Source organism: Mauremys mutica, chromosome 4 (genome assembly GCF_020497125.1).
Source record: "Mauremys mutica isolate MM-2020 ecotype Southern chromosome 4, ASM2049712v1, whole genome shotgun sequence".
In the NCBI taxonomy this organism is placed as follows: domain Eukaryota; kingdom Metazoa; phylum Chordata; order Testudines; family Geoemydidae; genus Mauremys; species Mauremys mutica.
In genome coordinates, this window is record NC_059075.1 from 110,193,733 (window position 1) to 110,217,800 (window position 24,068).

General features: G+C 39.1%; 1 protein-coding gene across 1 annotated transcript in view; it reads right to left on the minus strand.

Moving 5' to 3' along the window:
* LOC123369012 (mucin-2-like) overlaps positions 1–24,068 on the minus strand; it is a 58,420-nt gene that overhangs the window by 21,031 nt on the left and 13,321 nt on the right. Inside the window, exons 12-30 of the mRNA XM_045014390.1 lie at positions 23,291–23,360; positions 19,671–19,808; positions 18,784–18,948; positions 17,565–17,659; positions 16,457–16,583; positions 15,350–15,605; positions 14,256–14,308; positions 13,889–13,989; positions 13,262–13,413; positions 12,547–12,685; positions 11,919–12,026; positions 11,478–11,657; positions 9,603–9,842; positions 7,648–7,804; positions 6,335–6,463; positions 5,504–5,660; positions 4,215–4,255; positions 3,231–3,350; positions 2,134–2,163 (exon numbers count right to left, since the gene is read on the minus strand). Of these exons, the coding sequence (XP_044870325.1) occupies positions 2,134–2,163; positions 3,231–3,350; positions 4,215–4,255; positions 5,504–5,660; positions 6,335–6,463; positions 7,648–7,804; positions 9,603–9,842; positions 11,478–11,657; positions 11,919–12,026; positions 12,547–12,685; positions 13,262–13,413; positions 13,889–13,989; positions 14,256–14,308; positions 15,350–15,605; positions 16,457–16,583; positions 17,565–17,659; positions 18,784–18,948; positions 19,671–19,808; positions 23,291–23,360 (2,458 nt within the window). The remainder of the gene's footprint in view (positions 1–2,133; positions 2,164–3,230; positions 3,351–4,214; positions 4,256–5,503; positions 5,661–6,334; positions 6,464–7,647; positions 7,805–9,602; positions 9,843–11,477; positions 11,658–11,918; positions 12,027–12,546; positions 12,686–13,261; positions 13,414–13,888; positions 13,990–14,255; positions 14,309–15,349; positions 15,606–16,456; positions 16,584–17,564; positions 17,660–18,783; positions 18,949–19,670; positions 19,809–23,290; positions 23,361–24,068) is intronic.

Here is a 24,068-nt window from a genome sequence, read left to right on the forward strand (position 1 = left end):
TAACCTCCTCCAAAATCCCTACATTGGTTATGCATAAGAACAATCCTTTCACTCCTCTCAGTGAGCAATATCAACTCATCCTCACAGTGATGTGGATTCTTTAAATTCCACTTTTCTACGTGAAGGTGGTGTCCTTTTTTATAGGAACATCAGTATTATTCAGTGGAATTCACACCATAGGACAGAAAATCCCGTCCAGGACTGGTGGAATCAAGGGCTGCATATATCAAGGAATACATGCAAATGTGATAAATATTATGCATATCCAGGGATTAGTAATCACTCATCCCACCCAAGCCTTACATGTGGGAGAGACATAGTAACAATAGTCAGATGACCAGTCTTGGGCAGGAACACGGAGTGCATACTTATATTAACTCCTTAGCCCATGAGTAGCTCAGAATCACCTACCTACAAAGCAGTCCCAGAGAAGCTCTGCACATTCTTTAATAACAGTTTCAGCCTCCTGAGGTTTGGTGGGACAGACGTGCTTATACAGGAATAATGAACTTAATATGCCTCTTATCCCCACGTAAACCAGGGGCAGGATTTGTTCCAAGTGAAAATACAAGTCGCTATTATTTTATTCTTAAATCTCAAAAAATACCTTGTTCAAAATCTGTTGGCAATACATATTTTTTAAAATATCAATTACATTTAAATTAGCAGGTGAGAGGGTATCTAGGCCAAAACGTATGATGTTCAAATAAATAAAAAAGGTGGTGGGCATTTTTTCCAGTTGATGCTATATTTCTTTTTTGTTGTGATTGTTGTTGTTAGAAATTCTGGAAGGCTAAGCAGAGATGAACACATTAAATAAATCCCTGCTATTAGGACACTTCTGTCTGTAGCTGCCACCTTACTTTGTCAGAATTTTTACTGTTGGTTAACTAAGGTTAATGAGAATCACATCAACACTTACAAAATTTTATTCTTATAATTAAGTGTGGGCAATTATCATTCAAAGCTTACCTGTTGAAATGCTGGTTGTAGTTCCGCTTATAATATTTGATGATGGCATGATGGTAGTTTTAGTGGTTGGAGGCTTAGTGGTACTAGTTATAGTGGTGTTTTGGTGTTGGCATTGGAGTGTGTGTTGGATGCTAAATGGTGCTGGTTGGCAGTGTGATGGTTGGAGTGGGTTTTGGGGGCGGCTCAGTGCTGATAGTGGTTGCTGGTGTGGTGCAGGGTGGTTAGTGTAGGGGGTTGGGGGCCTGGTAGTAGTTATGGTGGTGGGTATGGAGGTTTGGTGGAAGTTGTGCTTGTGGGTGTGGGGGTTGGAGGCTCAATGGTCATTGTATTGGTGGGTGTGGGGGTTAGGGGCTTCATGGTAGTTGTGGGTGTTGGGGGCTCATTAGTTGCTATACTTATGGGTTTGAGGGTTGGGGGCACTTGGTGGTAGTTGTGCTGTGTGTGTAGGATTTGGGAACCCAGTGGTAGTTGTGAGGGGAGGGTTGGGGAGTTCATGGTAGTTGTGGTTGTAAAGATTGGGGTCATTGGGAGTGGTAGTTGTAATTGTGGTGCACTCTGGCCAGCAGCAGTAAATGTTGATCTCACAATTGAGGCAGACAGGTATTGGAATCAGGCCCCCTGGGACTTGGTCTTTATTATTACAGATAAACCCAGAGAAAACATCACCTTGCACTTTTTGTCCTAAAACTACAACGGAGATGACAAGGAATTTCCTAGCTCTGTGTTAAATGTTTAATGAATTATCATATATCGCTGAGGAGTTGCACATACTGATTTTTTCATAGGTTTCTAATCACCATTTTCTGGACCATGTAAAAACTTCAAAGATTTGACATTCAGTGAGATCCTGACTCCCAGCTCTCTTACACCAGCCTTTACGTCATCACTGATTAAGGCCTAGACACTTTAATGGGAATCATACCTGGTTACAGCAGGTCTAGAGCTGTCTGACTGTTTAAAAGCAAGCTTTCCGGTTTGCCACTTAATTAAAAAAATGCAAGGATGAAACACACACACACACGCACACACACACACACATTCTTTTACCATTCTAAAATGAAAATGTATTTCTTTGCTGCCTCGCTATCTCTTTTTCCTCCTTGTCCCTTGTTGTCTACCAGCATGTTTCACAATGAGGAGCTTCCTAATAAATAAACTTACTTGTAGAGGTTGAAGAGGTCGTGGTGGTAACTGCAATGGAAAAATAATAAGTATCACTATACAGTCCTAAGAGTTCCAGAGAAATGAAAACAGTAGTTTAAAAACCCGCCAACATTCAGTTCAAGATTTTTGTCCAAGACACTATGGGCACCTTCCATCAGTGCACTAGCCCCAAAGATTTACAACACTTGCTTCAGACTCCCAGCTGTGACCTTGTGATTCAGGAACATTTTCATCATGGTGAGAGCACCAGTTACACCAATATCTGAGGTTCTCCGCATTGCAGGATAGAGCAACATGTAGTATTTCAAAGCTTTCTGAGTTCAGCATGATAAAGCTGTGCAGAAGCATAGTTATGAACAGTTATGAGAAGCCAAATGTCTATGCAATCTATCTGTAAAACACCTTCAAGGAGAAAAGTATTAGATGTGCATCCATGTTGGAACTTTACTGGTATTACAGAATACATACAAATATGATAATATTATGCATATTCAGAGAGGCAGCAATCACTCCTCCCATTGAAGTTTTACATGTGGGAGAGACCTAGGAACGATAGCCACATGGCTAATCTTGGGCAGGGATGCTGAGAGTATCATTACATTAACTCTTAATCCATGAATGGCTTGGTATCACCTGCCTAAAAAGCAGCCATAGAGATGCTCTGTGCACTCTTTAATAATAGTTTCAGCCTTCTGAGGCTTGATGGGGCAGGTGTGGAACCAGCTTACACAGGAATAATGGGACTTAAAATGCCCCTTCCTCCCATGTAAACGACAGCCAGGATTTGTTCCTATTAATAATATATGTATCTATTATTTTATTGTTAAATCTAAAAAAAATCAAGTTCAAAATCAATTGGCATTCAATATATACAGTACTTTTAAAATGTCAACTGAATTTAAATTAGAAGGTGGAACTGTATCTGGACAAAATGTATAATGTTTCAAAAAAAGAGTGATTTTATTCAGGTAATACCATATTTGATAGAATTTTGTGACAAATTCTGGAAGGCTAAAGAAAGTTGAAACTATTAAATGAATCTCTGCTGTTAAGGCAATTCCATCTATAGTTTATAGTTATTGTTCAATTCTTACCTGTTGTGGTCTCTGTTGTAGTAGTTGACGTTGGCACAGTGGTAGTTGTAGTAGTTGTCGGCATGGTGGTGGTGGTGACTGTGGGTGTGGTAGTAGGGGGTGTAGTGGTTGTGGGACAGCCTGCAAAAAAGAGCAGGGAGGGATAGCTCAGTGGTTTGAGCATTAGCCTGCTAAACCCAGAGTTGTGAGTTCAATCCTTGAGGGGGCCACTTAGGGATCTGTGCCAAAAATTGGTCCTGCTAGTGAAGGCAGGGGGCTGGGCTCGATGATCTTTTGAGGTCCCTTCCAGTTCTAGGAGATTGGTATATCTCCAATTATTACCTATTAGCTTCATTGTGAAGTTGTTCTATGAAATGATCAAGAGCAATAACATGCTGAGACATTTATGAAAGTGCTTAAGGTAAATCTGATATTTTTGAGTGTGTGAGAGGTGCACCTCTAAGAGCTATACCTAAAGCTAAACCATGCAAACCTCATTAATTTATATTTGCATTTAAGAGGAAGCTAAGACATATCTAATAAAGCCCTATGTAGGTGAGGCACATAAACTAATTAGCAAGAATAGAAATTTCATTTAGAAGCAGGGTTACTAAAATACTTCCTAATACGGTGATGGATCTAAATAATAATGAACCTGTTATAAAATACGACATGTTCTTGAGGGTTAAGTGGCTTGAGCTGAAAATTAATAGTTAGGATATTGGGGAAGGAGCATTGTTTTAACAACACCGAAAGAAAGGGGCAGTTGTTACACTTTGATCTTAAATCAGCCTAATTCATTTTCTTGTCATATCCTTGGATGTGTGAGTGATGACTATGAGGTTATAAAGTGTTACCCAATTTTTCTTTCGTGCAATCCTGGCTAGAACTGCAAAGAATCATTCAAAATCATTACTAAATCTCCTGTGGAGACAGATGGACGAGATATGTGACATTCCTTTTCTTTCCCTTTCCAGTTCACAGAAAGAATAAAATGCAATTTACCTGGTACATCTGTGCACGTCACTTTTGGTGAGATGCAGATACTAAAAGAAAAATAATTCAGTCAAAATAAACATTTTTGCAAACCAACTGCAGCCCCTGCAGTAATTTCCCATGAATCCCTGCAATTAATTTATAGCAGGGGCTAGGAGACTAAAAACTTAAAAACTATTTTATCACTCAAACTTCACCTCATGAGACTGGATATTTCTTTGGCAGTTGTTTACTCCAACATCAACAATTGCTATTTTCTCCCAACACAACTACCAGCTTTCCTTCCTTCAAACACTTCTCCTTGAGATAATTAATTACCCTCTATCAAGAGCAGGGAAAATATAATATGACTAACAGCCACTGCTCTCTTAAACCATTTTGCTCCATCTCTGCTGCACAGCATCCTTATATCTCAACAAATTACTGATCAGGGGTATACTGAGGAGGGCTGAGGGTGTGAGGGAACATGGCCAGAGACATCTGTGCTTCAGTGACCCCCTAGCTGGTTCTATCTGGCAAAACTTAGAACAGTGTAAGGGCTGCTCTACGTGTAATTTCCAGATACGACATATTTAAAGTAATATTTAATGCCATTATCAAAAGATTTATTAATGGGCCATCATCAATGTGAAATACAATCAATTTCAAAACATGAGTTAAAAATAGTTTCAGGTACTACATCTGCTCTTGAGTTTTCCTGTCAATTTTTGCAGTTTTACAGCCACATGTTTCTATTAAAAAAAAAAAATCTCTCCTCTGCTGTTGCATGAAAGACATACATGAACAACAGGTGCAACTGACTTTAGTGAATAATTGAAAATGACTATACGCAATGTCCTGTTAAATTCACAATGTGAATAAGTTGAAAAAAATATAGGTACTTTTATTTCTCTAGTCTCTCCCAGTTATAGCAATCTGCGGAATTATTTCCAACAATTGCAGGTAAAAAAAATGCACAAAGAGAAATGTGAGTAGAAATAGATGGCGTTCCTTTGAAATCCGACTGTATTGTAACTATGGTGTTCCCCCCACCCACTATTTTTGTAAGGCAAGATCTTCATCTGTGGTAAATCAGCATTTATATGGAGAAGGGCCAATTCATACCGAGGTTCTTGCAGGTAATCCGTAATATTACAGCCTTCATTCAGGAAAACACGACAGCATGGTCTGTTCACAACAGCAGTTAAGCGTGTGCTGAAGTTCCATTGAGGTCAATGGGATTTAAGCATGTACTTAAGTGATTTCCTGAATCAAGGTCTAAATATGCATTGCTCCATCACTTTTGTATTTCCACATACCAGTCCAGACAATCGTCTTCTGTGGGTACTTTTGAGCCATTTTCATAACGATTGCCATTTACATAACAGTAAGTGCCAGAACATTCAACTTCAGTGACACATTCTTTGAGGTCTTCATCAAAAATGGGCTTTTCTTTAGGGCATCTGGGGTAGCAACCTGTTGACCACAAATGGTCCATTTTGTAATATTAATAAAAACTGTTAACTTAGTGATTACATTCTCACTGGGAGCCTGATCTAAGGCCCACTGAATTATGAAAAAACTCCTTCTGATTCTAGATGAGGCCCTGGATGATGAGCACTTCCAAAAGTGGTGACTTATTCATTGTAAATCCTGAATATTTCCCATTGATCCATCCATTAAGAAGCCAATATTTATAAGCACTACAATGGCTGAGATATCAGTTATTTCTTTTTGCAAGGATACAGAAATGCTACAGTATCTCAGTTACAGCAATTTGTAGCTGACATAGCAAAAATAAATAAAAAGTTTAAAAGAAATAAGCAATAAAATTCTAGTTTTTCTTTACCACAGTAAGAATCTTTTCTCCCCCTTGAGGTACTCTTAAAATGGTATTGGTCAATGGGGATGGTGGATCAATCTTATACCACAATTCAGGAAAATACTCAGGCATGTGCTTAATATGTATCATCCCCATTGATGTCAATAAACAGTATGTTACACCACACCAAATATTTGTGCAAGATTATAGATTTTGGAATGGCCAGGCAATCAATAGGTCTTATTAGCTAATAGCTGCAATTCCATCAAGTAACATTTTAACTAAATCTTCATGATATGCAATACAAAAACAATCAGGAGTTTCTTACCTTCCAGATATGGCAATGAGAAGTTGGAGATGACATTGTTAATGATCCTGCAGGTCATAATATGACGGCCACAAGGCTCGTAGTGCCACTTGCACTCATTCCGAGGGTTGTAGTAATCACAAAATATTGCTGATAGAAAACAGAAGTTGATCAAAAAAACAGCTGACAGAACAGAATCCCATTCCCACCTCTGACCATGCCAGCCAAATGACCCTACACAGTGCACTGGCAGCAATATTTCCCTTGACACATGGGACCTGGGTTTTTTCTTCCTACTGAACCTGAATACAGAATACATGAAACTCAGATTTCATATTTAACACCACTGTTGCAGAAAACAAATGTTTGATTGAAATCACACAACTACTCAGAACCAATTTTGAATTCAAGCTATCTGTTGGAGTGCTGTGATTTTTATTTTTTTTAACTTCTCTGGACATCTGCAAACCCTTAGGGCTAATGGTGTATATAGGCTGAAATCAGTTTCACCCAGATACGGTATATCATATGGAGTAGTCACATGGTGCTCCTCCCAGTAAACCCACATGGACACGCACAAACTCTTCAAACCTGAACTTTGTTCATGGGTGCATAACAAGATGTGAATGGGGAAAAGCTTAACACATTCAAAACCAAATTCCTCAAACCATATGGCCTATGAACCAGTGTGACTTGCCACATGGCTACAGAATAAAATTTGCAAGATTTCTGAGATGGGAAGTGATATACTGTGTGTCAGAACAAATCCCCACTGTGAAAAGCTTAGTTACTGCTCCTGCTGGTTGGATCGATGGAAGTGTTTCCCATAACTCATTTAGTACACCCATTGTGATGATCACCATCCCAGCTTGACTTTTGGTGTCAGTAGCTATATGCAAGAGGCACATACAGTAGCCTAAAATGAAGTCAATGGGGTTTTATGAGTATAACTTAAACATAGTTTGACCTAGTGGGACTAATCACAGGCTACTGTGCTATACACAAAATGAAAAAAAAAAAGAGAAACAATTCTGGGTGGGAGATTTTGCTGACTAGATAAATATGCTGGGAATGTCAATGCACCAGTAGGCACACACAATGGGAAGGATCATTTGAAATGTCATTTAAGGGTCAACCCATAGTGACAATTTAAATACACTGAACTCATTAATACAATAATGGGCATCTGCTTATACTGTGATGGTGAATCCTTTCCACTGTGTGCCATAGCATACAACCCTGTGTCAACAAACTGCTGCAGTGATTAAAGGCTTTGTGGTATTATTCTGATAGGTCCTGTTGTACTCAGTGGGGAATATTTAAAGGCTACTCACGGCATATATCAGGAGTTCTCCAGAAGACACAAGCTTCAGCCTTAATGCACTCTTGGGCATAAGCAGCAACTGCAGAACAGAAGCACTCACAGTCTCCACCACTGTCACAGGAGCAGGCATCATGAACACAATTTTCATAGAATGGAGCTGGGTCCACCTGTTGGGGAAATACATTTGGCAGCTGTTAACACCAGAGCTCTGTTTCCAATTTGGAATCTCAGATGGAAACCCTTTAGACCAGAAGTTGCTTACTGTCTGTCAGGTAGCAGATCTGAGCTAGGTTAATTTCCATTAATTTTTCTTAATTTCTTCAAATGTGGTTATGGAAAAAAGGTAACTAAAAGAAATGTCTTGTGCATTGACCATATCTTCTGATGTGCATCATTTTAGCTTAATGACAAAAATTATTACTCTCAGCACAGGACCACTGTACCAATGTCAAAGCAAAATTTTATTCTATTCTGCATCCTGCATTATCAACACAATTGTCAGCTGAGTTCTGAAGCCAGACTCTTTATCAATAAATATGATGCACAAAGTAGAAACAAACACTTTATTGAATTTACAAAGCTGGTGATTAGAAAAAATGTGGTTTGACTGGCAAATTGAATTATTCGGACATGGAAGTTGCTGATGAAGAATAAAAATAAGACAATTAGATGTCATTTTTACAACTGCTCTTCTAACAATAAACACATTCTGAAAACAATTCTGTTAAGCCTCCCTTCTAAACCTATCTGCTAGTAGGATAGCATACTTCAGCTTTCAAAAAAAAAATCCCTTCACTTAAATTATCCTCCTTTTACAAGCGACTAGCTTGGACACTCTTCAGGGTGCCATAAGAACCTCACTCAGGTTCTCTTCTTCTTCTTTAAAGTGAATTAATCTGTTGATTCTATCACCACCTCCAATCTACTCTACTTTATGGCTGCTAATACTACTGCTGATCTAAAAGAAAATTTGACTGAAGTCAATGAAATTTTCTCTTCAGTTAGTTAATCAGCCAAGTAGTGTACATCTGCCAGACATACCATCTGGTAGCAGAGAAGAAGCAGAGACAGTTCTATACCTGCATCCTGTCAGACATTAGCAAATGCTTTTTTTTCCACTTTGGATGATCAGTGGGAGAACCCAAACTGGGTTTTATGCCCCCACTGAAAGAAGCCTAAAAGCATATGCAAGAACAGCAGGAATCATGACTCTTTGTGATTCTTCCTATACCTATAATGTGTGCAAAGCACTTTGAAAAACTCTAAGTGCAAACTGATATTATTATTAAATTATTATTACACTTCAATTGAGGGACATGGCTTAGATAAATTACATAACACTATGTATACCTTGAGCCTAGAACACTGTGTTTTGTTATTATGATTTGGATGCATTTTAATATGAGATAGAGTGATGTAAGCATGCTTAAACTATGAGCTGATTGATACCAATTATCACTTAAAACAAGAAGAATGCAATGCAACAGATGGAAACATCTAAAGTCTGTCCATAGTCAGAACCATTATCTGCGATTGGAGATGGGGAGGATCCATAAAAACCCAGTGATGTATTGGATAGGGTTCCCAGTCTGCACGCTAGAAAGGAACCTCCATTCTATATGTAAACAGAGTATTACTTCTGTGTGGCTCACAAACAATACCATGGCAGGGAATTTCTCCCAAATTAGAACAAATGGATGCTTCAGTCCAATCTATGAAAACATACCAAATCCCTGGTTTGAGTATCCAAAGGAATAGCGGGTGCTTGAACATCTAACTTTCAAGTGTAGTACCTGTTCTTATCAGGGGGATGGACCTGATGATCTCAAAGGTCTTTTCCAGTTTCTAACTTCTGAGGCTACTATGATTAACTATTCCCTCACTCAGATGTGCAAATTCAGCCTTCCTCTGTGCCCTTGCACAGAGGTTCACCTGTAGGTAGTAGCCATCAACCTCTCTACTAACCTTGTTGTGACAAACTTTAAAGACTTCGCTCCGGATGATGCTGCACTCCTTCTCTGCCCAGGACTTGCGGTGAGGTTTTAGACTGCAGGGCAGGATCTCATCCACCACATCAGGGCAGGTGCCAGACAGTTTCCAAGAATTACCAAACTCCAGAGGATTGGTCACCAGCAGCCCGTTCCTTGTTGTGAAGTCATTGTTGGACTTGTCATCAAAGTTGCCACACAAACCACAGATTTTGCCCTGAAAAAGCAAAAGTTGCTTGATTTCAGAACATGTCATCAGATTTTCAGCTTGCCCAGTAAGTGAGCACCAGTAGAGTTAGAACCAATTTCTCCCTGTAACTTACTTATTTTCATCTTTACTTCAAAATCATGTGTATAAGTTAAACTTATTTTTATGTGTTTATCTTCCCTTCCTGCTACATACAGTATCTAGTAACTATATCTATATTTCTTTGCAGCCTCCCATTCAACTTATAGGGATCCAAACAGTGGCTACACTTCTCTCACCTGACAACAAGCCATCTCTTTACAGTGCATTGTGGTATGCAGCAACTTAGCTGCATGAGTCCTATTAATATAAATAGGAGTCACATGACTAAATTTTCCAGTACACAATGCACTGAAATTTTAGCCCTAAGTCTATTAAATGTTAACTTTGAAGAGCTGGGTGATCATCTTTAAGGCAGATTTCCATTGTTTGTCAAGAGTAAGATGGAATAAGGAAAAAATGAAGCATCCTTGAATAAAACTTAAAAGCCAGTACAGTGGCTTCAGTGGGTTTTGATTGGCTGGCATCCTTCTAGTTAAGGATGTGGCTGCAATAAAAACTAGGAATCTTTTGCCTCATTTTTTCTCCTCCCTCCATTTTTTTTAAACCCTACTCAATCTACTTTAAGGTTTCCAGCAAAGTGTCATGAAAACATTTACTGCTTAGGAAAACAAACTAAGCAGTGTCATAAATGGGCACAAGTATGGGGTCCTAAAATGTGTGCACAGCCCCCAACACTACAAAGGGCTGGTTGAGTCTCTTGTTAAACAAATCAAATGTTTTATAAGGGAAGATGTCCGAGTTGGAAGCGTTTCATCAATAAAGAACTTTTAGTTTCTTTTCAGACAGGTCCCTTACACAGAGGCTGTGAGATGTTGCCACACTTTGCACTACTTGAACCACAACTGCATTTCCCCAAGGTAAAATATGTTGCATTATTATTTGAGAGCTGGGGTTAGTCTGTGGCAATCTTGTGATTTTTTCTTCTGTCTTCTATTGGCGAATTACAATGTTTTAGCCATTTCTTTGGTATTAAGGGTCATATATAATGAATAAATTGTGATTTAATAGTGAAATGCCTCTAAATATAAGTTGGCCTATACCACTGCTTGAGAGATCAAGCCTAGCAATATAGCTCACTGTCTGGAAAATAGGGCCTGTTTTGTTTTTCACTTACTTTACAATATAGAGCAAAGTTTTGGTCTATAATGATGAGAAAATGATGTCTGGGGTCCCAAGAGTTTATTCTTTTGGGGTCTGATCCAAGTCAACAAGAATATTTTAATGAACTTCAGTGGGATTTGTATTAGAGCATTAATGTTTACAACTACTGGAAAACCACAGGGGACTGCTCATCCATATTGCAATAGTACACAATACACCCACTGGTATTGTTGCACTGGATCATACCATAAGAAACAACATACAATGTCACCCACCATCATTGGTAATGCAAGATATATATGAATCATCAACATACACAATATTTAGGGACACTATTAAGAGTAACAATAAAGCACCATCCATATTTACCTGCATTCAACTATTCATAATCATATCAGCAGATTTCATAATATTTTAGAAAAAAGGCCTGGAGTTGCTCACCTTATAATTAGGAGTCAGCTTTATGAAAATAGTAGTCTTCTTATCCCAGATGAGCATCACGCCATTGCTGGCCTCAATAACAAGATAGAGCCCCACTGTACGATTCCAATAGTGTATATGGTCGCCAACATCTCGCTGAATTTCTACATATTGCTTGTCCTCAAACTTCAGTTCAGTTCTCTGAAGGACAGAAAGAGAAGGGATATAACAGCACTGGCTTCATAGTAAGGCAAACTATTGGAATGATGATGCTGATGGACTTCATTGTGAAGATCAGACTGCCAAACCACTGCCTAAATCCTTAGCAAGTGGAAATCACATAGTTCCATTTACTTTAATGGAGCTATGGCAACTTTCAATTTCAAGGAACATGACTACAAGCAAAGGGCAGTTTTGATCAGCTGCATTCTAGGGCTGAATCCATCCAGGGCCACCACTCACCCCTAGAAATATTTTAATAGCCTTTGAACAGGTGACTCCAGTGGTTCCACATGGCACATTCACTGTGACGATCCTAAACGAACCATTGTGATCCTTGCCACAATAATCCTGTTAAGAGTGGAATAAAGAAACATAAGTCAATGAAAAGAATCATATTATTTATTTTGATTTCAATCTAAAATAATTTAAATTCATTCTTCAAATTCCATTACACACACACATGCATGCACCATTTAACTGAGAAAGAAGTGGGACAACTGAATTAAACAATAGTTTATGTCCCAAAATATATGGATATTTGTTTTCCAATTTCAGAATCAGCCACTTGTTTTGGAGTAGTGTTAATGAGCTGACAACTTTCATTGTTGAGCTAGCTCAGTTGTGTACAATCTGCAACAACATTAGCAGAAGAAATGTTCACTCAAGTGCCATTAATTTCCTTGCACAGCTGGGATTTGTTGAAAATATGGAATTTAACTTGGCAGAAGCTGCAGTTGCCACAGAAACAGTGATCTTAAAGAAAAAGGGTCTAAGAGAGGTGGTCCAAGAACCAAACTGATAGCTATGTTGTTGTAGAACTTTTCATTCATTTTAGATCTGTCTGCTCACAGCTCCCATTGGACATTACCTGGGCAGCCACATATTCACAGTGTCCATCAAAGTCATAGTGTTTTCCATCAAAGCTGATATAATGGCCACTTCCATATACAGTACAAGTCCCATAGCACACATTATCGGTGCAGGTCCATCTTCCTTTATGGCAGGTACTAGGGAAAGAATAAAAGAGTTGGATGAAATCTGAAAAGTCAAGCCTAATGCTGATGTATGCTGCTTTGGAAGCTGTAGGTTAAATCACATAGCTGGCTGACACAACATGGAATCCATCACATGCATAATATTATGGAACAGGGTATTATAAATCACCATCTCATCAACAGTCTCCACATGGAATTGTCCCACTGATGAATTTATAGCATGGTTGTTAGCTCTGCACAGCTCTCTTTTTTGTTCCTGCATCAACACTTCCCAAAAATTACACTACCACCCAATCAGAGATGCCCCTGGCAGAGAGATGGATTCTGAACTCAGTTAAATGATCACCCTAAAAACTTGTCCATTTTGTCTGAGATAAACAGAGATAATTACCTTAATGTTTGTAGAATTACCTAAATTTACACAAAGGGAGTCATCCGAGGTCACAAAGAAGCCAGAGTGGAGCTGAGAATCAAGGCTTGTATACCTATATCCTGCTCATCACAGTGGTATTTAAACCATTTAATTACCATTCATTTATTATGAGAAACATACATCAAAAGGAAAGAGGAGAACTTTCAGCATCTTACCATTCATTGCAGCCCACTTTTACGGTCTGTCCAGGAGCATAAAACTGCTTGTTATGAATACATGGACAGTCCTTCTCCTTAACACAGCCCCCTCTGCCATCATCAATCAGTCCATGAGGACACATGCACCCTGAGACACACTCTGTCTGGAACTAAAGAAAATAAGAGAAAACATTATATTATTTTATAAGAAAACACGACTTCTCTGTTATCCCACTTCTTCTACAAACATTCATCCCATGTGCTTCATTCCCTGGTTTATACTCAGCCATTTTTATCTCTAGCATCTGAGTGCCTGAGAATTTCCTTCCTATTTTACAGAGATGTTAAGTTCAGACTATCTTACTTTTGTTCTACACAGAAAACTACAGTGCTGTATTGTAAACAAAATGTCTGTCCATCTAACCCATGGTTTTCCTACTGAGAAAAGAGAAGACTAATCAGTGAAAAAAGAAAGGATGGCAAAAAGTAGTGGAGGACTAGAACAAAAATGATGAAAGAAAAGAAAGGATGGAAATAAAAGGAAAGAAGAGAGAAAAGACTAAAAGATTGTGTTGGCATTGTTTCATTTAGGGACTAAGAGAAAGAAAGAGCCATGCCATAGTCAGAGGTAAAATGAAAACATACATAGTCAGTATCCAGCGTATGGCAGCTTAGTTGCAGAGGGGTTTGTGAAGACCAAGACTTGACACTGCTGCAATCAAAGTGAATCTTGGGGGATGGACACTCTGTAAAAAAAAGATACCATGTTAGATGGGTGAACTTTGAAGATCAAGGGAACAGAAAATAAATGGGGCGTTATTAGATATTGAGACAGAAACAGCAGCATGTACCCCTTAAAAATAATAAATGAAAATATCCTTTCTAATACAAGGTAAAATCCTCAGCCAAAAGCAAAGTGAAAGGTGGTGACTGTTTCACAGAAGGGAAAAAGAAACAAGTTGAGAATTCAAATGAAAAACTGAGATGTTTCTCTGTAAAGCATTTCACTTACTGTCATCTATTATCTTCACTTGAGTGCAATGGAGAATTCCATTTCGGCAAACACTAAAAAGGATGAGAAGATAGAAATTCATAGGATGTAAGCCTAATATTTTCAATTGATAAACATCTGAGAACAATTTGCAGAGGCATAAATGAACAAATGAGATTATTATTTCTGCCAGACAATTATTCTTTTGGACTGTCAAAAATTCCCTGTTGCTGTGGTATGTTCTTAGGTGTTAAAGTAATAATGAACCCAACTGATCTATTAGTGGAATAATATTTAGTAGTGGCCTTTGTGAAATATGCACCTTGGGGAGGAAGTCCCACATGATTTCAACAGAGATTTCATAGTGAGTTTGAGAGAAAGTTCCGCAGAACTTTTGAATGTTACATTATAAACAGATGGTAAATTCATGATTTTCAAAGAATGGACACAAATTATCCTGCAAATCCTCAAAATTGTACTTTTTAGCAATCAGGGAATACATGGTCATACCCTTTCAGAGCATCTCCTCAGCCTCCAATAAATACATATCACCATTTTATGCCAACTCCAGTCAAATACAATAACCTCATTGGCTTGTACTCTTATCTTCTAGTTCTCTCCTCCTTGAAAGGCAAGTAAATATTTTACCATTCACAGCATGAGTCACTGGAGTCCATGCAAAAGACTATTGCTTCTGGGAGCCTGCATGTTGGTTTTGGAATTCCACAATCTTGATTAAATGGGTATCGATTAGTAACTGTTTTAACTGTTAGAATAATCTGTTTTCAGTGAGAAACCCACTAATTGCTCATGTAGTTTCTTTTCCCCATAGCCTAGCAAAACTCCCATTGACTTTAGTGGTGCAGGATCAGGTCCATGGTTACCACAAGAGGCCACCACACACCTCATAAATAAAGAGATATGCCATACATATTAATAAGTTAACTTACTGCAGTATGACATTTTGTTCTGTTAGGGTGGTGGCGGGTAATATATACCTTTTATCTACATGGTATCACCATCAATATCTATATATGGTATATTTAATAAGCAAAGACAAGAAGTGGGGGCTTCACCTTCACGATCCACAAGTGACAAGCCATAAAATAACCTACCAGCGCTCTTCTTGTTTCACGATGACATCCCCAGGTTCCAGGTATGACCCTTTATAGTAGCATGTACAATGGGAGATGGGCACACAGTTACCCTTCTCATTCATATAGGTGTTATCAGGGCAGCCACAGCCATCAATGGGAATAAAGCCCTCCAAGCAGTGCTTTTCGCCATCAGCAAGGGAGCGACAGGTATGTTGACATGTGGTCAGATTGTAACGGAAGATCTGGGATGCTGGGCAAGAGGACACTTCTTTGTCTGGAGAGGGGGGGAAAAGACCAGTGGTTGCTATACTGGCAAATAAAAAAACCCTGACCAGGCATTATAGAATTTAAATCTTTCTTTCTGATCACTCTGCCCAGGCAGTATGTAATACTAAAAATAAAGGGACTCCCTCTCATTGTATTGTGGAATAAATTATCGTAATTAATAAATAGTTTTGCCTTAACTTTGTCCTACCTTTTAAATTACCATCTAGGAGGTAATACTATTCCTATTCTAAAGGGTATGTTCTTCCTTTAATGAACATGCATAATTTCTTTTATTATAAATGGGAGTTGAGTATGTAGAGGAAGTAATGAAAAAATCCATTAAATATATATGTAGCATTGTTTCTTTTTCTTTTCCCTTTAGTTAACTGATCTTTTGCTATTGGAATTTGCTTTCTAATAATAATAATATCTTTTTCTCTGTTGCTTCATATCCCTATAATCCTCCAATAGAAGCACAATTCAACAAAGCCCAGTTCCTAGTGTTGATGATACCATTGATAATGCTGGTACACAACAAAGAAAATAAATAAAATGGAAGAGCCATGATGGTTTATAGTCCACTGGACAAAGAGAAACAGATCAGTGTCTGTGAAGTGGTAGAGATGACGACAAAAGGGTTAATTACTCCCCAGTTTATGCCGTTGTCCTATAAACGAAGGACATGTAAAGAATACAGCTTTAACTATTCAAAATTCTTGACACTGTCTCCTCCAAATTGTATTGGGCATCTCCAAGGCACTTCTAAACTCTTAACACTGAGGTTAATGTAACTGTAGTCAGGTGCACTCTGTCCATTCCGATGACTGATTTCAAGGGGATCACAGTGTCATCACTTACTGCAGACAGTTTGTCTCCAGCCCCCCAGCATGATTCCTTTGAAGGCACAGGCTCTTGCGTAAGAGGACAGGGCCCCACACAAGCATTCTTCACTGTTCTTACAGTTGCAGGTGTCATATTTACATCTCTGAGACAAATAAGAAGCAAATTGTTAACAAGCCTGCAGGAGGAGGATTAGAACTATAAAATGAAGACTGTGAAAACCGGGGCTCCAGTACAGTAACTGTAGAACACCCAGGACCTTCTTTCCCATGTGGCTTTCATTCACTCCCATAATCAGAGAGCACAGTAGATGAGCAGAGAGCTACCCATTAGTGAGGGCCAAACCCAAAAAGGCTCAGGGTGCGTTTGAACAAGCATGAAAAATGTGGATAGTTCGCCAAACCTTATCTGAACAGCCAAACCTTTTGAAAGTCCAAAGTTTAGCCAGCTTCCTAACAGCAGCCTTTTTAAAGGAAACTTTGATACTTTTAATTCCTGATCAGTTACAATCCGGAAATGTACAAGCCCACAGGAATGATACATAATAAAAGCAAAAAACAGTTAGCTGAATGGGTTAAGATCTTCACAAAGGTTCAGCTCAGACTGAATTATAGAAATGAGTAAAAGTTAGGGGGTTCTTTCTGTTCTCCCCAGATTGGTTTGTTTATCCCTCCTCAACAGAACTCAAAGCAGAGGGAAACAGACCAGGAATAAAATGACACATAAATGGATTGTTGTTTATCTCTGGATCAAGTAAACTCAATTTACTGTTTATTAAGCCACAAAATAGATTACATTAATGGTTAAGGGCTGGCTTAACATGTGACTGACAAGGCTCAGTATTCCTGCCTCTCTTGAATTCTCATATGAAAATGAGACTCTATAGTGCCCTTTCACACCTCACAAGCCCCACCCCCAAAAAAGCACAATGATTTCCATCTTCTAAATTAGCATTCTATGAGAAAGCCTGTTGTAGGAGATCAGGGATGCACACAATGCCATTGGACACTATAACATTTGAACCAACGTTTATCGCCAAGTTAAAATAATCACTTGAAAATATGTATATGGTAAAACACGTATTAGACCAGTGCCAGAAGGTGTCAGTATAGTATAAAATCCACACCTTATAATATTCCACAGGATCAATGACTGAGTGACATCTGGCAAAAGGAGATTCTGAATTTTTCAGTAAGGAACACCAATATTCAGCATAATTTTCTGTAACAAAAGGAGAGAGAACACATTATTTTCCTTGCATCATACCCTCTTGCACCATATTATCACATTACAGTATGCAAAATAATCTGACCCAAGCAACAAAATGATAAAAGTGAGAACCCTAAACTTTTCTGGGAGAGGAGAGATTGCACAGTATTGCTATAAATTTGGCCCACAGTCTCTGATTCAAATACCTTCTGGCAAACACATAGTGGAAATCATATCCTATTAATGCAGTCTGCCTGCTCAGAATTTTCTTCCTCTAGCTTCCAATTGTCTGAGAACTCATGATCAGAGGATCACAAATCCAAGCTAAATATAAAAAGAAGCAATAATGCTAAGGAAGGTGCACCACTACTCCAGACATATATTGTAATATATTAACGACTTTTCTTCTGTGTCTTTCGACACAGGGTTGCCCCTGCAATTTCCCTCTGAACTTTCCATCTCTTTTATAGAGTCACAGATTCAAAGGCCAGAAGGGGCCATTATGATCATCTAATCTGACCTCCTGTATAACACATACCATAAAACGTCCCCAAAATAATTCCTAGAGCAGATCTTTTAGAAAAGCATCCAATATTGCTTTTAAAATCATCAGTGATAGAGAATCTACCAGGAGCCTTGATAAACTGTTCCAATGGTTAATTACTCTCACTGTTAAAAAATGTTCTTATTTCCAGTATGAATTTGTCTAGCTTCAACTTCCAGCCATTGGATCAAAACCTACTGCCTGAACAGAAAGCTGAACACTGGACCCTCAGATTAAGAATCTGACACATTACTAAGTAAATTCTCCAGGGTCCCATAGATGACTAATGGCATTTTGAAATAATATCCTTATTGTGTATTTATTATCATCTGAACCAGGCAGATTAAGGACTTGAACTTGGGTCTTCCACAGCACAGTTACATGCCTTAACCACAGGACAATGAATTACTCCCAAAGGGAAGCACCTGTTAGCTGATGTGTGCAAGCCCACAGTAGATTAGACAAGCACACACATTATTAATTTATCAGCCTTCTAAATAAAGATTATTATTTTGAGACTGCTATTTGACTGACTGTGTATGAGGTATAGAATTTGGAGGAAAGAGGCTCTATGAAAATGTAGTATTCTTACCGCTTTCAAAGCTGAGAGCACAAGGGTCTTCCAAATTATCCACTTGGTCTTTACAGGTGGCTTGTGCTTTCCAAGTGTTAGCAAAGGCAGATCCTGTAGCTTCTACCAGCCCACCAGCTGTTTTAAAATCATCACATTCTATGCCATTGAAATTCCCACAAAGACCTGTTGAGAAAAAAAATGTGGTGTTTAAAAATTATTATTATTCATTCTTCTTCTAAAAGAGCAACAAAAGAGGAAAAGGATGATTTACCACATGACTAGCAGTCATATTGTCAAACAGAGGGCTCCTCCAACTCAGTATTAAAATTGCAATCACAAAAGTAGGCATTTGCGGGGGGTCTCACTTTAAAAATCCAAGCTCTGGTATTTGGAGTTTTGGGGGATTCTCCCTATCATCCTTTTATGGATTAGTTTCCCAAGACTGGCCATTTAAGTAATTTAAAACTAGACTGAACAAAGCAGTGGGGCATATATTCCAGCAATCAATCCTGCATTGATATGGGGATGACGGGTTTATTTAATGTGTAATATCAATAATTCATCTGTAAAATGTGTGAGCTGTGGGGCCATTCTCTCATGAAATTTTGGATTCTGCTCTCATTCTTCCTATATTCAACCAGCTAAGCATTTCTGTCTCTTTTAAAAAATATGTATCACTAAATATGAAAAAAAGTGTTCATTTGTTAAGTCTGTATTAGTATCTTACAGTCACACGGTTTCCTTAGTATCTTAATTAGTATGGAACAATTCATTAGCTGGTAATTTCATGCTATGCCAGTCACAGACACATCTCACCATCAATGTTAAGAACACACAGCACTTCAGTTGCAAACATTTTTGCTGCATCATTTCTCCTTTAGCAGTAGACATAATTGTGCACTTACCTTGCAGTTTTCCTTGGGCAGATTGATCCACAATCACAAACAGCTGCATGATTGGAACCAATTGGATTTGTAGCTTGAGACCAAAATAGGTATGGACAATGATATGGTATGAAGTTGGCTGGAAAATTGAGAAGCTTGCTGGAAAACAAAAGGAAAGAAAAGTCATGTTTCCCTGATTTTTTATTTCTTTTTATCACTTCTTTCTGTTATTACCCAGAAATGTCACAGACAGGAAAACACTAGCCTGCTGAAAGCAACACTTTACATGAGCAGCCCAAGTCATCATCTGCCCTGAAAACTGCAACAGACACAGGACCAAAGATTAGATTCTGACAGATCCAATGCTATGAAAACATGGAATATTCAAAGACTATTGTATCATCTTTATAAATGTTACATGTATCATTATGCGCTAGTTAGTGATTGTATTCCTGGCTCAGTGGGTGAGCTAAAGGATGCTTCCCACAGGAACTAAAGACACTGGATGATAATTCATGCAAATCCCCAATACCAAAACCATGCAGGTAACAAATCTTGTAAAGTTTTGCCCCCTCTGGGCAATAACATCTACTAGTTTGACCTAGTTCAAAAAGTCTTAACAGGCAGAGGACTTGAAACTGTACAAATTGACAGCCCTGACCTGGGAGATAGTCTCTCACATTCGATCCAAGAACTCACATGGGTCTGTGTCCAGAGACAAGCTTTGTGAGAGGGCCCAAAGTACTTTAAACCCTACCCGAGATTCCATGTGGAAGACGGCTCATTGTTTGCTGAGCCAGACATGCACAAAAACTGCTCAGAGTCTTAAAGATATGTTTTTTTCTGAAATGCCTTTGTTCTGAATAACTAGTACTTGGCTTTATGAGGGCTGGCTGGTCACTGTTAACCCTATCCTCACTGTCACTGAGAGAACAGCAGGTGCTGGACTGAAGTCAGATCTGCTGAGGTGATCACAGTGCATTGCAGAAGTCGGCAGCCTAAGCCCCCATCTGAAGGGAGACGGTCGTGGGGGATCCTGCCCCAGGAAAGGTGAAGGCTAGATGCCTGAGACATAAGCGGGGTGCCCTCCCAGAGAGGGAGAGGGCATGAGAGGCACAGTTAACTCAGGACCGGTGACACAAACCTCTCTTATTTTGCTCTGGAGAACACTGACCACTTAGCTATAGTGCCAGCCCCTGCTATATTAACAACCCAGCTACTTATGATGACTGTGTGGGATCAGGAATCAAACAAATCTCCACTTTATGGCATGACAGTTCACAGTGCTGAGTTATATGCTTCTGTATTAAAAGCTTTTTTGAAAAATCACAATAAGTAACTTATAACAATAAGTAAGCATCTCCCTCCCTACGCCCCCCGCGTAACTACCATTTGTTCCTGTTTCTATTTGAAGATCATCTTGTTCTACCCACTTCCTCCATGGGCTGGTCTATTTACATAAGGGTTTTGTATCTCAGGTGTCACAGTGAATGCTGGGTACAATGAAAGGGACAGCAGTGACAGTGACTCAAAGGGGCAATTCCCACTATCCTTCTGAGAGGAGAATGATGGTGACTCATAAGTTCCTGCCACTGTAATGACGACATATTCCAATCAGATTCCTGTTTTAAAACCAGTTCAATCTAACACAAAATATCTGGAGCAACTAATGGTAAGACCCTGGACATCCCCCAAATAGAGAGAGGAATTGCCATTCCAGAATAGACCAATGGTCCATCTAGTTCAGTGTCCTCTCTCTGATATTAGCCAGTGCTGGATAGCTCAGGGGAAGATGTTAAATCTACACTGCAGGGAACATTTCTTCTGGACCTCACCCAGTGATCAATGTATGCCCTTAAGTAGGGAGACTGAGATTTGCTTTCCCCCTTTTATCCTACATCCATAAATCATTGTAAGAATGGATGGTATGTCATATTATATCAAAGGGAAGCACTACTCAATTGTAAATATTAAAAAGAAGTAGCTCTTTAATAAAAGAAGCATCTCAAAATTGAACTTCCTATTAAACATGCCTTGCTTCTAATATACAAGTGCTGAACTTAATTGATGTTTGAGTTGAGTCACATCCAAAGAACAAAAAGCAGAGTTGTTTTTGAAGCTACCCATATATATTTTTGTCATAGGGTTTTCCAGTCACCTGTATTCCCCAGAACTGGGATTCTCAACCTGAGTCACAAACAGGTGTCAGGGGTCATAACTACCCTGCCCTTCCCATATTGCTAAATGGAAGATGGGCCCCACTATGGAAAAGAGTGTCACCATATGGAAAGGTTTGAGAACCATAGCTGTTACTGACTGGGGCTGTGGATATTTATTCCCAGGAACTGAACTGGGTGAATGTTAAACCAGCTCTCAGTATGTGCCAGCTGTTCATAAAACACTCAAAAACAGCTGAGCTCTGACACACTTGGAGGTATTATATATAGGCAATACAGCATTATCAAGCCTGAGTAGAAAAATCAACAGAACAGCCCTACAAAATAAATAAACTGGAAGAGCCATGCCCACTGGTGTCTCTGTGATGTTGCCCAGAAGGAGTCATATGCTAAGGTGAGGCTATTTAATATGTGGCCTGTAGATTATATTGCTCATTCTGTAGAGTACTTTGATCTGGATCCTTTCTACCAGGCAAATTACAAACTTCTCCCATGGGTGTCTGTCCCCGCTCCCCTCTATCTATGCAACTGAATAGTTTTTGGTAGAAGTGGCATTGACTGAGAAGTGGTGCTGACCATGAAGCTGGTGACTATGCAGCATAAACATTCACAATAAGCAGCGCTAAAAGAATTTACAAATTTTGGGGGAGGTTACTTCAGGATCCTCTGTTTACTGATCTCCCACAACCCTCATGGATTCTCTCTCACTGCAAACTTCTTTCTAGTGGAAGAAGGCTAAATGTGACTCTTTCTAGGCACCACCAGCACTGCTCTGTGCTTCAGCGCAGGGCATTGTTTGACACTAATATAAAGTAACTTCCCCTTTAAAGCTCCAAACCCCAAATGTAAGCTGATGCCTCCATTGAACTTTCTGCCCATGTCAGTTCAGCCACAGAGAGACCTAAGGTCAGTCCCCAAGACCACCAGCCTTGAAAGGAGTACTTAAAGGGGAAAAGGCAACAAGAAGAAAAAGATCCTCTTGTTGGAATTTAAGTGATAGATATAAATAAAACACCTTTTTCTCTCTCCTCACCAGAATATATGGGTTAAAAATTACCCTGGAGTTAAATAAGACATTCCTCATTCCAGACAGAATATATGCTGGCAGTGAAGTTCATTTCTATCTATTGATGTGAGGCACACACAGATTAAGCTATTTGCCCAACATCATACGGGAAGCCTGTGCAGCACTGGGGCACAGGCCAGTGCCTTAACCACAAAGCCATCCTTCCTGATTAGCCTCTGTACACAGAGCCACCCTCTGGTGGTTAGGTCACAAATTCCACCATGTATTTTCTCAAATCCCCTTCCTCTCAAGCTCTTTACATTGCAATCCCGTTCATTCCAGCACAAACATTCAGGAAATGCATCTCTGCCTTTCTTTCATCAAAGGCTCTAATACGTAAAGAGCTTGTTTTTCCCTTAACATCAGATGTGCATTGGAGAGGTGGTCACATTCCTTACCTGTCACATGGGGCAAGTGCACTTCAAGTTCATTCAGCAGCACAGTGCCATCTGATCTGAAAACCAAGATCTGTGTGCAAGCAAAGAGAACATGTTTAAATTACTGCAACTTCATGTACGCAGAGGGAAGCACACCACGAACATTAACCTTAAAATTTAGGAGACAAGAAGGAATCACGCTACTTTGTGCAGATGAACTCAACATTCTAGTCACAGTTTTAAAAAGGAGCAATCTAATTAGCTAATGAAGATTCTGTCTGCCCTAGCCTTTGGGCTTGTTAGACAAAAATTTTAATGTGTACTAAAACAGTTTCTACTAGAGAAAAAATGCTTCAAAACAGTCACTTATTCTGGATACCAACTTTGCCAGGTGGCTGAAAACATTTGGCACTTGACACCAGTCGTGTGTGGGGATTTGCTATAAGCCCACACCTTGCCATGTTTTAATTTTTTACATAATTGTACAGCATTGATAGAATGATAAGGAAGTGCTTCAGGAAATTCTTACTACATATTTTAGTATGTACTTTTGGGAACATAACTAGTTTCACAAATGTTACTGTCAAGAGCCAAGAAGACCAGAACTATATGGCAGGAAAGGAGGAGAAAAAACTCACAGAGGTCTAGATACTATGGTGATGGGAACATTAGAGATAAATTAGAAAGACAGAACAGAAAAAAAATAGATTAAACAAGTGGGCAGATTGAATAAGAGTGAGAATTTCTAATGTCCTCCGTCACTATTAATCTTGAGCGAAATTCAGACAGTTGAGAAGCT